Consider the following 16246-nt stretch of genomic DNA (forward strand, 5'->3'; position numbering starts at 1 on the left):
TTCGGTGATTCCCTACATGGGCTCATGGTTGGCTTACATCTTACTCAATTGTTTCCATACGAATATTTCTCAGCAACAAGTAAGCATGAAGAATTTATGTTATTTAGACACGAAGAATGATGATTTGATGCAAGATTCTTTAAAAAAAATAGAATTAATGTTGTTAGGATTTAAACTGAAATAGCTAAGCTTAGTTGCATCATTATGGACAAGGAAAGCTTACAGACCGAGTTATAACAGAACTGGTGCAGAGCATGCGACAGACACTACCTATCTGATTTGACCCTTGATCTTTTACTTAACATCGAAATACCGGTTAATCATTGAACAACTTTGTCCATCTTCATTTTCAAGATGGATTTGGTCATTTCTGACCTATTGTCCTTTGATCTAGTCTAATCTTTTTCCCGGTAGCCGGTAGAAGTCTAATGTCCTATAGCCAAAAGGCATTAAGCTAATAAGATTAATTTGCTTGGGCTTGGAATAAGAAACACTCCTTCTCAAACATTGAGAAGTAAGAAGAATAGAGTAGGATACTGTTTTCTAAAGGAATTTAACATTAAAACCCCTTAACTAAATTAGTTTTAGAGAAAAACCCTCAAATTCAGTATTTAATGAAAAACCCCCAAACTAATTTATGTAATGAATTAAATCTAATAGATCATAATTACCATTATTACTGGTAAATATTTATTTTATGGGTTTCTACATTAAATAAATATAGTTGAGGAATTTTACCATTAAAAATAAAAAATTTAAAAAATTGAAAATTTCATAATATTATCTAAAAATTAGTAATTTAAATTTTCAAAATTAGCATTTTTAATTTTCTTTTGTAAATATATGATTTTGATGTGTTTTTAACATCAACGTTATATAAATTAAAAATGTAAAAGCACATCAAAATCATATATTTACAAAAAAAAAAAATTTAAATGCTAATTTTGAAAATTTAAGTTACTAATTTTTAGATAATATTATAAAATTTTGAATTTTTTTATTTTTTTAGATTTTAATGGTAAACCTCCTTAATTATGTTTACTTAATATAGAAACCCATAATTTAAAGATTTACCAGTAGTAATGGTAATTATGATATGCTAGAGTTTAATTCATTAAATATAGTTAGTTTGAGGGTTTTTTCGTTAAATACTTAGTTTGAGGGTTTTTACCCAAAACAAACTTAGTTAAGATATTTTAACTTTAAAAATCCTTTTCTAAAATACAGTCACCAATGTAAGTCATAGTTTTACTACACCCAAAAAAATGTAAGTCATAGTAATTACTTTTCATAACAAATGAGTTGCTGGGAATACACGAGGAATGGACAATACACAGTTAAGTCTGGATATTGGGTTGCTCAAAATCTGCTGAAGTTAGATGAGGAAAAGCTGATACTGGAACCAAGTATAACTAAACTTCAAGCCTTTGCTTGGAAGTTGAAAGCGCCTAGGAAGATATGTCATTTAATATGGCAGGTGATAACGGGTCAGATGGCAGTAACGAGAAATCTAGTGAGAAGAAATATGCGCTGTGATGATTATTGTCCGAGGTGTGGGGAGGCAGAGGAATCTGTAACTCATGCCATATTTGAATGCCCTCCTGCTCTGCAAGCATGGTCCTTATCGACAACTCTTACAAGCCCAGGCATATTTCCAGCGTCAAGTGTCTACACAAACATGGACTATCTATTCTGGAGGAAAAAGAATATCATAGCTTTAGACCAAGACATAGATCCTTATCCCTGGATAATATGGTATATATGGAAGGCTCGTAATGATAAGCTCTTCAGGGGAATAGACAGAGATCCTTTGGAGCTAGTCCGATATGCAGAAAGCGAATGCCAAGCCTGGTTTAGTGCAAATGAGTTGATACCACCGGTAGTGCAAGACAACAACAATGAGGAAAACCAAGTCTTAAGCTTGAGTAATATTTGCCTCCTGGATGGATCATGGACAGCTTCCGATAGATTCAGTGGATGCGGATGAGCTTGGATGGATAGCGGGGAGAACATACAACTTTTGGGTAGACGAAACTTCAGTCGATGTGAATCAGCATTGCATTCTGAGATAGAAGCACTGCGCTGGGCGATGGAGAACATGCTTCAACACTCACCATGTCAGAGCTTTGGAACAGATTGCAAGGAGCTGATTGCTATGATAAATGAACCCCAAAAATGGCCAAGATTTGCGACAGAATTGGAGAAGATAGAGACGCTGCAGATTTGCTTTCCGGACTTCAAAATCATACATGTTCCACGAGTGCGCAATCAGTTTTCGGACTTTTTAGCTAAGACTGCTAGAACATTTCGGAGAGAGTTACTTTTTATTGGTTGTTCTATTCCGGTCTGGTTACCCAGACCACCTCAAGCTTGAGTAATAGAATGGCCGTTCGACGTCAAAAAAAAAAAAACAAATGAGTTGCATAATACATTTATATTGTACTTTGTCTTTATGTTTTTCTTATTAAAATTATTGTTTAGCTATTTAATTTTTTTTTTAAACATTACTGCTGGATAGATTTCTTTTGGTTGTGAAAAATGCATATAACTATACTGTATATAGATTAATGCAACAATCTAAACTAAATAAGTTAGGGTATTTTTCAATTAGTGATTAATTAAAATAAGTTATTAATATTTTTTTACCTATTAAATTTTAAAATAGTTTAAGTTGATAAATTCTAAAATTTCTTTAGTATGCATAGGATTTTGAGTTCAATCATGTATTCATGAGATTCTATATAAAATTATTTGTAATGAATCCAAAATACAAAAAAAAGGAGTTAAATCCTTACAATTTGAATAACATTATATTTTAAAAACTAGATTTAAATCATTCATTGAAATACACTTGATTTTAAAATAGAATTTATAATCATCATTCGAATATCAGATTTAAACTCTATTAAAATAGATAATTGAATAACACCGCCTATTAATATTTTTCATCACCGGTCCAACTCAACTTTTCTTTAGGACCCGTTGGACCTTCTTCCCCAAGTATCTCAACAGGAATCTTGCTAATAAGTTTATAGAAACTCTTCCGTATAAACCACGGCAAAATCTTAGCGAAGCCTTCAAGAGACTTGTCAATGTTATACTGTACTTGAGGTCCCCATTTCCTAAGATAGTTAATCCACGGTGGCTCAACCACGCCTGAAAGTCCTGAAATCACTTCATACCCCGAACCACAGTCCAACACCTTGTCACTTCTATCCATGTCGTTTCTTATTCCGTTATTGCCATCATTGCCTAGCAACACAAGTCCAGGTTTTGAATACATTGCGTGACCGTGAAGCGACGAGTATATCACTGGTTTGTTTCCACCATCAACGTACTCAAGATCACACGCCTCCATCAACGCTCCTCCACTATGCTGAGAGAAGTAAACGCGCCATAACATGCCGTTGAAGTTACTGATACGTAAAGTAACGTGCTCCCAGTCTCCAATATGTTCGCCTATATCCCCTAAAGAGAGTCTCTTGATGAATAGAAACTTGAGGTTGGCGTTACCGTTGAAAGGACAGAATACCCATACGACAATGTCGGTGAAAGTCCCACCAAACATTGGTTTGATGTGTAGATACACTTTCGTGCTACTCAAGTCTCCTCTTTTAACCATTTCTTTTTGGGTTTTATCGACCGGGTAGTCTAACCAGAACAAGTCATCATCAGAACCGCCTTGTGGAAGATTTGTACCGTTTGGTTGTATTGGGACAGGGTTTGATTCGTTTCCTTTCTGGTACAACAATGCACCATTGGTGAAGAACCAATCCACGGAGGAAGGAAGAAAATCTTCGTCTGGATGGAAATATATCAAAGGAGAATAGGTTTGAAACAAAACCCTAGTTTGAGCTTCGCTTGGCATGCAAGAGTACATGTCAAGTTTTGTATTTCTTAAGGAGAATAAAGGAGGAAGAGGAGTAGAACTACTTAGTCCTTGAAAACTGAATGTTCCTGTGTACACACCTGTTGCTTGTGTTCCTCTGATGACCGGTCTCAATTTAAAAACGCTTACTCCGTTTATCCCCCATAACAATCCATCAGCTTCACTCGCTTCCGTAAACTCGGATCGAACACAACTTGTGTATTGTTGGGTTAACGGAAGTGGCTTTTCAGGAGAAGTAGTGACAAACATACCAACCGCTTGATATCCATTGTGACATACCGGCTGCCAAACATAAGCAGGCCCGTCTTGTTTGATATTTAGCGATGCAGTGTTACCGACTTCAAGGTAGTCTTCTGGTGGTAGTAAATTAGATAAATTTACGCTTCTTGCAACAAGAATCGAACCAAAAAGCTTCTGGTTGTTTGGTTGTGCATAGAAGCCGAGTTTGAAGAAGTTAGGAGGGAGATTTATAGGTTCAAAGATGCTGAATCCCATGTTGTCTCCTCCTCCTTCATATGTACTCCATACTCTTTGCGCTGTTGAGTTGGAGATGGAGACTTGAGCAACCTCTAGACCTCCCAAGTCTATGATACCTTTACCAAAATCTCCCTCATCGGGAAGCGTATTAGGCAAAGGACCAGGAAATGTAAAGATTGTTTCCACAGGTAGACCATTAGTTTGAGTTTGCGCCCATAACAACTGGTTAGCAAACAGAAAAAGAACAAAAATTTGAGGTTTGAAGTATGTATCGCTAATCATTTACGATTATGTATGTTTCATTTTTCATTTCGGCATGCATATAAATATAATTTTATGTCAGAAAAGGATACATAAAAGATAACCATTGATGACGTCGAATTACAGTTATGCAGATATGCAATAGATGTAAATATATTTTTACTATATATATACTAAAACTGATAGGTCTTCTTTCAAGTGTATTCGATATTTTTAGAAAAAAATCCTCTATTTTGGGATCCGTAAAGGAACATGACCAAACGTTCAACGTCCATTGATGGTATACAGTGATTCTAGTTGGTTTTAGAAGATACTGAAATTTGTTTATTAATAAGTAGATCAGTGCCGTGTGAGAACTTTACGGCACAAATTGATTTCTTATATATATGACTAAGGCAAACTTAAAAATATATTTAATTTATTAAAAAAATTATAAACAAAATCTTAATCTTAATTAAAAACAAATCTAAGTCATATAAGAATCAATTTGTGACAAAAAAGATTACAAACAGTTATAAAATCCATAGACTTTTAGATAGCATGAAAAAGTTAATCAGAAAATACTTATATAAGCAAATGGGAGACAGAGGAGAGTATTGAACTAAGAGCATCATTAGTGGTTTCATTTCTCACCAGAGTACCTCATGGTTAAGAAAAAATTCTTTATAAAGAGACGTTTCTGTCTGTTCTGATTTCTCTCTCTCATGCTTTTCTATTTCTTTATTAACTAAAACAAGAGAAACCAACGGGAAAAAAACCCGAATATATTTTCGAGTTAATAAAGAAATAATTAATTAATAAAAAAATAGAAACCCGACCCGAATAGTGATTTGTTTAATACATTTAGTTTGTCAATAATTTATTTACTTACGAATATATTTTCGAATTAGGCACAATAAATTAAAAAATCTAAAATAATCAAATAGAGAACTTCTTTTAAAATATATTTTTCTTTAATTTATACAATTTGCATATAATAAATTTTAAATTTTTATTTGTTTATATTATAGAAAATATATGTGTTTAAGATAATTTAAATTTACATATTCTTCTTAAAAATATACTCTAAAATATATCGTTTTGTATTATACCGGATTTATAAGTAAAAATACTCTTTTTAAAATAATATAGCTCTTTATTTTAGTAAATTTTATACATAACAGCATCTATTTTATTAAAATTATATTATTTTAGTAAATTTTATTGATTTAGATTATTTTTCATGTTATGATATTATGTTTTTTTTATTAAGATTTCAAAAATTTAGATTACTTTAATCTTTATAAAATATATAGTTTCTATTTTCGTGGTGCAATTCAAAAGGTTATTATTTATTATCTATGATTTTATCTTTTCTAAAGTTTGAAATATTATCAATTTGAGTTTGAATATTTATTTTCAAAATTGTATATTTTTCAAAAAAACTTGGAAAATTACACAATTATTTTTGAGTTTGGAATATTACATTAATTTTGAATTTGCTTTTGTTACTCCATAATACATTATTTTATAAAAACATATTTGAATTTTTGGTAATATTTTCTAATTTTTTCCCTTTTTTAAAAAATATTATTTTTAAAATTATAATTATAATTTATTTGCCATTAATATTGTAATTGAACTATTAAAATTTCATAGTTTTTTAATAACATATTTTTAAAATAGTATATGAACAAAAGGTTATTATATACTATTATATTTTTTTTATAAATATATTGAAACAATATAAATTCTTGAGAGTTTCAAAATAAATAAAAAGATAATATATAGTTATAGATATAAAAGTTTAATCTATGTTAATAAATTTATTTTTGTATAAAAAGGTTATATAGTTTATGAATTTTAATCCATTTTAATGATGAGTGATAATTTATTTAAATGAAACAATTTAATTTTTTTTAATTTACCTATTTAATATAATTTTTCATATTTAATTTATAAATCACTTATGTTTTTATATAATACAGAATATAATGATAAAAATTATAAAAATATAGTATATAATTTTTTTTGTTAATTAAGAAATATATTAATGTGTTATTTTATAAAATATTTAAATTTTTAGTAAGATTTCGTTAGATTCTTTCCCAGCAGATTTTGTTATAATTAAAAAATAAAATTCAAATTATAGTTGGTTTATTATTGTAAATAATCAAATATGTTCTATTTATTAATTCTTGAAGTGGTCTTAATAGTAGATAAAAATCTATACTATTAAAAGGGAAGGAGTTTTAAAAAATCTACCTATGAAAAGTTGTTAGACTTTTTCATTAGACTTAGGGTATGACTGGTTTTCCCGCTACCACCCGCAAACGCAGCTTTTGCGGTTGGTAGCGGTTGCTGGCGTTTTGCAACAATCGCTCAAACCGCTCTAAACCGCTCCAAATCGCTCCAAATCGCTCTGAACCTCATAAATTCAAAAGCTGGTTCCAGCTAGCGTTTGCGGTTGCGGGCGTTTGCGGAAGGATAAAAAAAAATTATTTTTTTTCCAAAACAATATAAATACAAAAATAAAAAAATTCAATAAAAAAATTAAACTGAAATTATAAAAATGCTAAAATATATCAATTAAATTTTAATTAATATTATAAAACTTTAAAATAAAAATATTTTCTATATTTTTAAAAAATTTAAACTATAACTTTCTAAATATAAATTTTATATTTATTATAATATTATTATTTTTGATATTTTTATAATTGTATAAAATGTAAATATTGTTAATTTATTATTTAACTGCTGCTGCATTTGGTAGTTAACCAGTCATAAGTATCCCGCAAACGCACAAATTTCTAACCGCATAACCAGTCGTACAAATCTCTTAAAACCGCTAGAAACCGCAACCACCCGCATCCGCAAACTCCCGCAACCGCAACCGCAACCGCTGCGATTAAACCAGTCAGGCCCTTAATTATTTTTTTGGTATCACCTTATATTTCTCTAACTATGCAATAATCAATTACCTTACATTTCTCTAACTATAAAATAATCAATACTCTTATTTATTACTCAACTTTCTATGATACACCAAAAAATTATACATAACTCCATTATACTAAAATATCATCTTACCAAAACATGTCTCATGAATCCATAACCAAAACATGACTAGTAAATTTAAATACCAAAACTCTATTGTTCCTTGGTACCACCAACTTTTCAATATTTCACACTATCATTTATTTTTTGACCAAAGGCTTCACTCTATCATTTTTTCTTTGATTGAAATGTGGTTTTTCAAATGAATATATTGACATTTCTGAAATATTTATCTACACGGCTTATACATCATAGATTTTCTTTGACTAACACTTCTAATAATTTTGACTATATTTTAAAGGAAGTTATTTTGCATACAGTTTAACAATTTATTCTAAATATATTGTTAGAGATTATTTTGTGTACTTTAGTTTAACAATATATTCTAAATATATTGTTATGATGATTTTTGATAAGAATATATTATAGATGCGATTGAAAAATTATATTATTAAAACAAAATATTTTTAAAAATATATTATAAAAGAATTTATAACATCTATATAAAACTCTTTATTTTTTATCCTACCATTAACTACAATAACTATAAATAATTTAAATAAATCCTATTATTATTTCTCATTTTGTATGATACACTTCTCTAATTATTTTTCTTATTATCATCTAATGTTATTGTTGTTATTCAATAACGTTATATACATCATATATTATGTTCAAAGATGGATATATAATATTTAGATATCAATTATTAAAATGAAAGCATATATAATAAAACATATTATATCATGTCATCTAACATTATATAATTCTAAATATTTACAAAATAAAATTTAATAAAAAAACACTTTAGCAAATCATTTGTTAAAACAAAATTATATATATTTACGCTAAATTATTTTTCATTACGTTAATATATTAGAAGTTTCATTCATCTCTTAAAATATTGTTGAAGATTATTTTTTTCTACCATGTCAACCAAATGCCGGGTCACACTTGATTGCATGTTTTTCCGAAGTTTGCATGCTTTAAATTAACGAGTTTTCATTAAATCTAAACCAACTTATGTACAAGTCATCGTGTTTACTGGTTCGACAACGGGTCCAAACTTGATATAAAAGTATTGTTCTCATCTAATTGAAAATAATTTATTTTAAAATAATAAACGCACTGAGTCTGATCAATCCATATAATGTTTTTGAAAAAAATAATCAAAAGATTAAAAATATAATTACATTAACAAACTAAATAAAATAATATTTTTTTGATATAATAAAATTTTGTAACATAATAATGTATAATAAGACTAAAATACTAATTTATATCATATATTTTTATCAACTGGAAAATAATCCGCGCTTTTAAACGCGGATCAAAATCTAGTATGACGTTAAATTAATAGATTAGATAAAGGACAAAACTAAAAAGATATACCCACATGATAATGATTTCTATTTTCTTAAGATTTTGGTTTTAGTAGCACTAACTTAATATTTTTAATTTTAAGTTTACTTACTATTTGGATCAATAATCATTTTTTTTTGTGAACAACATGCATACTATAGTTATAATTAACATTTACCTAATAATGGCGGTATCTAGGTTATTTAAATCTTATTAGTCATATGTAGATTAAATTTTGTAATTACAAAACAACTAAACATCTTATATATATCTGTGTGTGTGTGTGTGTGATTACAAAAGCAACTAATTAAATATACAAAGATGCTTATATATAGTTCCATATCAAATATTTTTTACAACTAATCGCATACTTTTTGTTTTTTTTTTTGTAAAAATTGATGTCATTTAGCTATCCAGATTTGTATCTAAATTTTTTGAATATCTTATTTTTCAAATTAAGTCTCAAATTATACCAGATTCTAGAAATTTTATAACTTTTTTTTTGTCACCAACGTAAGCAGCCTTACGTAGATTCTAAATTTTATAACCTTATACCAACACTTTTAAAATGTAATTTATGTTCCATGTAATATGTTACATTGATTTGAGATCAATAAAGTGTTTAGAAAAAAAATTGAGACAACCCAATAATTGTGTGTTTCAAGTACCATTAGTTTGATCTATATTCTATAGTGTATATAACTCAAACCACACTTCAAATATACGAGCATGTTGTAGTTATTGTATATGGATATATTGTTTTGCTAATTATACAAATGTATATTTAAAACTTTGGATAGATTATTTTACTAATTAAGTTCAAGTCAGATCAGAAATTTCAGATTCTTTATCCACTACTACCAACTCTTTTTAAGCTGCGTATATTTTTTTAATGTTTAAACTAAGACTTTACAAAAAATTGTTTCAAGTGCGATTAGTATAACTTTAATCTTAATTCAAATGACCCTTAAAGTATACCAGCACATGGTGCAGTTATGGTGTCTCACTTGCCCAACATGCTGTTGTATTTGACAATTTTACAATTTCTTTATTGACGAATATTTTTAAACACACACTTGACAAGAAAATTACAAAACAAATGAAGCGAGTATTCTAAAAACATTAATCAATAACAAACACAACCACAAGAGAATGTCAACCATCAAGTTCATTTGACTTTCTCATGGCTTTGTTTGAAAGTCACCGCACGAAGCATTGACCAAACCCAAAGAACAGCTAAATCCAAAAGCAGATCTCCCAACGTCAAACTCCAACAAAGTGTTCTCCATCTGATGCATTCCGATTACAACTGCCTGCGCCGCCGCATCTCCTCCATTGAGGAAAGCCAAGCAAGCCACGTCATCACTAATTTTCTTCATCGAATTTGCGGCAATTACTTTCCAGATCTTCCCATCAGCAAACTTCATATCGATCTGAGGCACTTGGAAATGTTCCGTTGACTTAAAACAAAACTCCAAGGGTGTTGTGCTATTGACACGTGGAATATCCGACGTGGCTTTTGAGAATGCTTCAGTAAAGACTTTGTATATATCGCTACGTAACGTAGTGAAAGGGGTTACGGTGCTTAGAGTCACGCCTCCGTCACCCTTGCCGTCAAAACCAAAAGCGTTTTGGGCAAGCAAGATCTTTTCTCCGTTGACGAAAATACCCTTGAGCCTCAAGAAATAATTGTTGAGTCTTCTAGGGTTCTTGATCAATTGGGTGTACGTGAGCATGGATCTTGCATCAGTGTTTCCGAGCTTGTACGGACCTCCACCAAAGAAAATAGCACCTTTGTTCGTATCAGAAGGCAGACACAACGCGAACTTCTTCTCGAGCCCGAGTCTAGGTGGGGTCAGCTGGTTCCATGTGGCGAGAGCCGTGGGTGCAAGCCCCGCAAGGCCCAAAACACCAGGAGGGAAGTCTATGAGAAACGGCTTGGGGATGCAAAGGTACTTCACGTTGTTAAACGTGAGCGAGGGAGATCTAGGGTTTAGGGAAGACATGGAAAAATCTCCATAGGTGTATTGGTTTGAGTTACACAGACGTTGGAACGGCTCAAAGGCGGTTGCTTGACATGCACACCTTCCGTTTATGATTGTGTTCTGAGTAGGAGGACACTGGTGGGGGCTGAGTCTACGAGTGAGAGCACACGTAGCGGAGCCGCATGGGATGATGGGACGAGGGAGACCATCATTGCAGCTGCGAACGAGGAAGGGACCGGCGATATGGATGAAATATTCTTCGTTTGTGTTGAGTGTGAAAGTGAAGATAGGTAAGATGGCGTTCTTGGTCACGCTTGACACTAGGGTATTTTTGGATGGATAATAGTGAGCCGAGACGTGACTATAAGAGGAAAACAAAAGGACACAGAGAAGTAGACACTTATCCATTTTTTGAGGGTTTTTTTTTCAATTGCTGGAAAGTGCAAGGATTAGAGATTTGGATATGCTTTAGGAAGAAGAGAACAAGTATATATAGGGAACTAGGGTTTGACATTTTGGATTTATAGATGTCACACACGCTAATATGTAAGAAGATGTCAACTCAACGGTACGGTTGCACAACTACAACTAGATATATAAAAAAGCTTTTAATGCTGGATGCCAGACTATAACCAATTAACCAACCTTATATGTATATGAAATTGAATGATAAATTAAAAATAATAACTGATGATATGGTCAACATGGAAAAAACCTAAACTATACAATTGTGTTTTCTTTTTCTTGATAAAAAATTCATGGTAGAGTAACCAAAAATAATTATCAATAGTTTAAATACGGAACGTGATATTCGATAATATAAACGAGCAAATAATTTTAAAGTTTAAAGGATGTATACTTTAAAAGTCTTGTAGTTTTCTCAAAGTTTAGCTCACCTAGACGTTATCTAGTAGCATGTGGATATATATTGTGTAGGCTGTAGCCTCTTGTCAAATTGCATACTCCTAATTAAGAGTGGTAAATATAATAAACACAAAGTGGCTTGCTTAAACATAGCAAACTATGATCGGTTGGCTTTATAATGAAAACTGCTTTGAAAGTTAGGCTGTATAATGAAGACTTGTTTGAAAGTTTGGATATGAAAACCATATGCACACTTTTTCGTCAAAATCCAATAACATATATTTCGCATATATTGTCAAAATCCCTCCAATAACATACAGTTGCCAAAAGGCGTGTATGTGGTTTAAATGTTGTCTCCTTTGAAAGTTAGGCTGTATAATGAAGACTTGTTTGAAAGTTTAGCAGGATATGAAAACCATATGCGCACTTTTTTTCGCGTCAAAATCCAATAACATACATGTGGCATGCATATATTTGCCAAAAGGCGTGTAAGTGGTTTAAGAAATTTTAGAGGTTAATGCATGTACAATGCTTGAGAAAAGTCTGGTTGAAAAGCATTATTTCAATATGTTTGTACTTTGTTTTAAAACGTAGCGGTATTTTCGTCATAGTGTTTTCTAAAAAACGGTTTAGGGAAATATATATATACATTACACTGTATATATTGGTCATCTCTTGACGAGTAATTTTAAAAACATTTTTCTACCTCCACTACCTTGTAGATAATATACACAACCGCAGAGAGTGGGATATATTATAGTATCTCCTCTAACTGGAATAATGGTCATGCATAATTACATTACTTTGATTTCCTTCAGATATGTAAACGTCATTGTGTACGGCCGCCTTGTGGTTACCTCACCTTGTATGTTTGATTTTACTTTCAACAAAACTAGATGCAGAATCATTCAATGTGGAGGATTAAGTAATTTGTGTTCTTTGTTTGAATTGTGAATATATCAACTGTAGTTTATAAGAAAAATAACATTGAAATTTTAGTTTGCTTCTGTGAAACTTGTGGACATGTACACAACGATATTAATTGATTAATTAATGATCAATGGGAATAACCCTCAAGCTCTAGTCAGAGGCCTGCACACTAATAAAAATAATAATCAAACATTCGCTTATGGATCATATTACGTACGTAAACCAATTGATTTAGGTATATTTTATAAATGACTAGGTAATTTTCCCGTGCATGTATAAATATTTATAAAATAAATATACTATAATCATTGATTGTTATTTATTCTTAATTTTAATTAATTTATAATTTGTACGCATAATTTATATTAATAATATTATATTATTTTAATTAAACATATAATTTTATATATGCTATGTCTAGTCGGTTTTATTGTTTTTTACAGTCGATTTAGTTATCATTTAGGTATATTAGATTGCATCTATTTCTCTGAATTCAAAAATAATATTTTTTAAAAATATATCAAAATTATGATTAATTTTCTTATTTACGTTGGTTGTTGTCTTAGATATGTAGATATATTTGAGGAAGATTATGTACAACATAAGATATATATTGTGTTTATAATGAAATATAAAATAAACTAAAGTGTCTAATTCAAAATTACGTAAATTAATATAAAGATAATATTCTATAGTTTCATGCATATATATAAATTTTACAAATGAAGAAAAATAAACAAAACATTTCAATAATACTAATTATAAACTATTTTAGTCAATTAAATATATATCAGTTTATGTTACTTAATTATTTTATGTAATCATCTACGAAAATAAATAGATACACAAAAAATTATTTCTATTACTTTGAAAATATATATTTTTGTATTGCTTAAAATGATGTTTTAAAATAAATAATATTTCTTTTTTTAATATCAAGGTTATTTGTGTGACTGTTGGTATATGAAATCACATTATATGCAAATATATATATTTTCATCTAAAAAAATATAGATATAAAGAAATATTTTATTACTTCAAAAGTAGATTTTATGTTATTTAAAAATATTTTTAAATGGAATATTTCTATTTTGTGAACTTTCCTTTTAATGAAACCATATTATATATACATATATTTTCGTTTTTAAACTTTATACATGATTTCTTTTTATTATATATGTTATCTGAAATTTTTTAAAAAGAAAACTAAATATAAAATTCAATAATAGTATTAAAATGTAATATTTTTAATTCATTAAGAGTATCAATGTAATCAACCATCGTGAGAGTTAACGTGAGTGCGACACATAAGAAATTGACTTGTCAAATAATATTATAGAGATAGTTAACATGATGATGAGCAATAATGATCATGAGTATCTCATAACTGATTTGCATGGATTCAACATTCAAGTTAAGCAATTTCCAGAACTGATTTTCATATTTTATATATACTTTTATATGCAACTTCAAAAATATTTATGCTATTGAACTTGTCTTTGAGAAGAGAAATGTTTATTTATTTATTTTATTTCGATAGAAGAAATGTTTATTTGTGTTTTTTATTTATTTGTGGAAACTTAGACTTGTTATATTTTATTTTCTTAAATACTTTTGTCTACTTTTTGGCAATTAAATTTAAGCAAATTTTAATTGATTTGAGAATTATACTGTGTTATTTTATATAAATCGAATAAATGAATCATTAGTAATTATTGTGTAGAAATGAATTGTATATTTGTTTTTAAAATTACATTTGAAATTGTGGATAAAAATCGGCAATATTATTATTTGTTTAGGACATCTAAAATGGTAGTCGCAGCTCTGGCTCTAGTGAACTCTTTTAAAGTTATAGAAGCAACTTTACATCATGATTTTTTTATATATATCATGATTATAAGATCATAGACAAAGCCTTATTGAGACGAATCTGCAAGACATTTAGATCATTTCCTTTGAGAATCCATGCAGAGCAACAACGATGCTCAAGAGGATTCAATCTCAATCCCTTGGTAACTAAACTTAACTGCTTCTACTCCTCAGCAACAACTTTCTTTAACCCCATGGTCTCCCTAACACCATGTCCTATACCATTTCCGCTCGTCCTAGAGTCTAAACGATTTCAAGAAACCAGTAATCACTATCGAGTTCTTGAGAAAGGTTTTAGAACATTAGAATGAGTCCTGCCATTGAAAAAGTACACCTCCTTCATTCATGGCCAGCTGCCAAGTACAGGTTTTATATAACTACTTCGAGACAGGACAATCTTTTCCAGAGACGCACGCAGGTGAAAGATTAGAGAGTATCGTTGTTTGGATCCAACCATTTGTCAGAATAAGCTTTCTCCCCTCTCTCGGAGCAGTTGCAATCACGCGCCTTCAGGAGTAGGTAGTCTAAAAACAAAGCATTAGGGACGTCGCGCTTGTTTCCCACGCGCAGTTTACGAGCGTATTGTATTCCTATAACTCACACTTCCCATGTGACACGGTCCATTTAATTTCAAGCGTCCAGGCCCAATCATCCTTCAGACCAGACAGATCTCATAAATGTACAGTCTCCTAATACACGTGGTGCAATCTCATTGGATGATTCGTTTTCAAGGAGAACACAGAAGCAGGCGATCACACCTCCGCCTTCAAAATAATTCTGATCTACTCCGTTTCAAGCTTGTCATCAGTGTCTTCTTCTTCTCTCCACCGTTTAAAGCGATGCACAGTGTTCTCCAGCTTCTTCTTCTTCTTCTCATCACCACCGTCACGATCTCGATCCCTGTTTTCGCAGAGAACGATTCGATATACGACGTCCTTCGAGCACACGCCTTACCGATGGGGCTATTACCAAAGGGCGTAAAGGAGTTCAACGTCGACGTGGAGACAGGACATTTCTCTGTTTTCTTAAACCAATCCTGCAAGGCCAAGTACGAGAGCGAGATACATTACGAAGCCAACATCACGGGAACGATAGGCTACGGAAGCATCGGAGGTTTGACGGGTGTATCGGCGCAGGATCTCTTCCTGTGGTTTCCGGTCAAAGGGATCCGTGTGGACATACCAAGCTCCGGCGTTATATACTTCGATGTCGGAGTTGTTCGCAAGCGATATCCCATGTCTCTGTTCGAGACTCCGAGAGATTGTGTCGCTGTTGTTGAGAAGGTATGGACTTTGGTTTTACCGAGTTTGAATCTCTTGTCGGCATTGTAATAGGTTATGTAATAGATTTGTGGAACTTGCCATGTCTGTAAGTTGGAAGGTGTTGGAGAGTTTTGTTTGAGATGGTCCAACCTGAAATGTTTTTTTTTGAATTTTTTTTGTTTTTATGTTTTATACTTTGTCATGCATCTCTCTTTCTCCTTTGTAACATAATACATAATCTATTGTATGATATATATTCCTTTATCCCAATAAGATTATTTACAGTGTGCAATGCATTTGCTTCCCTA

The 16246-nt window shown here is 30.8% G+C and overlaps 3 protein-coding genes across 3 annotated transcripts; 1 reads left to right on the forward strand and 2 right to left on the reverse strand.

The window, feature by feature from the left end:
* Positions 1-2426: 2426 nt before the first annotated feature.
* Positions 2427-6090, reverse strand: BNAA09G03010D. Its single transcript, XM_013802468.3, has one exon. The coding sequence runs from the start codon at positions 4646-4648 to the stop codon at positions 2936-2938; it is 1713 nt and encodes a 570-aa protein (XP_013657922.1). The 5' UTR covers positions 4649-6090; the 3' UTR covers positions 2427-2935.
* A 3911-nt stretch (positions 6091-10001) lies between these two features.
* LOC106363984 (probable aspartic proteinase GIP2) lies at positions 10002-11757 on the reverse strand. The gene has a single exon (XM_013803633.3). It carries the CDS (start codon positions 11419-11421, stop codon positions 10210-10212), a length of 1212 nt encoding a protein of 403 aa, XP_013659087.2. The 5' UTR covers positions 11422-11757; the 3' UTR covers positions 10002-10209.
* A 3581-nt stretch (positions 11758-15338) lies between these two features.
* On the forward strand, positions 15339-16234 carry BNAA09G03030D. The gene has a single exon (XM_013805307.3). The coding sequence runs from the start codon at positions 15354-15356 to the stop codon at positions 16005-16007; it is 654 nt and encodes a 217-aa protein (XP_013660761.2). The 5' UTR covers positions 15339-15353; the 3' UTR covers positions 16008-16234.
* The last annotated feature ends 12 nt before the right edge of the window (positions 16235-16246 follow it).

The sequence above is a fragment of the Brassica napus genome, chromosome A9 (genome assembly GCF_020379485.1).
Source record: "Brassica napus cultivar Da-Ae chromosome A9, Da-Ae, whole genome shotgun sequence".
Taxonomy (NCBI): Eukaryota; Viridiplantae; Streptophyta; class Magnoliopsida; order Brassicales; family Brassicaceae; genus Brassica; species Brassica napus.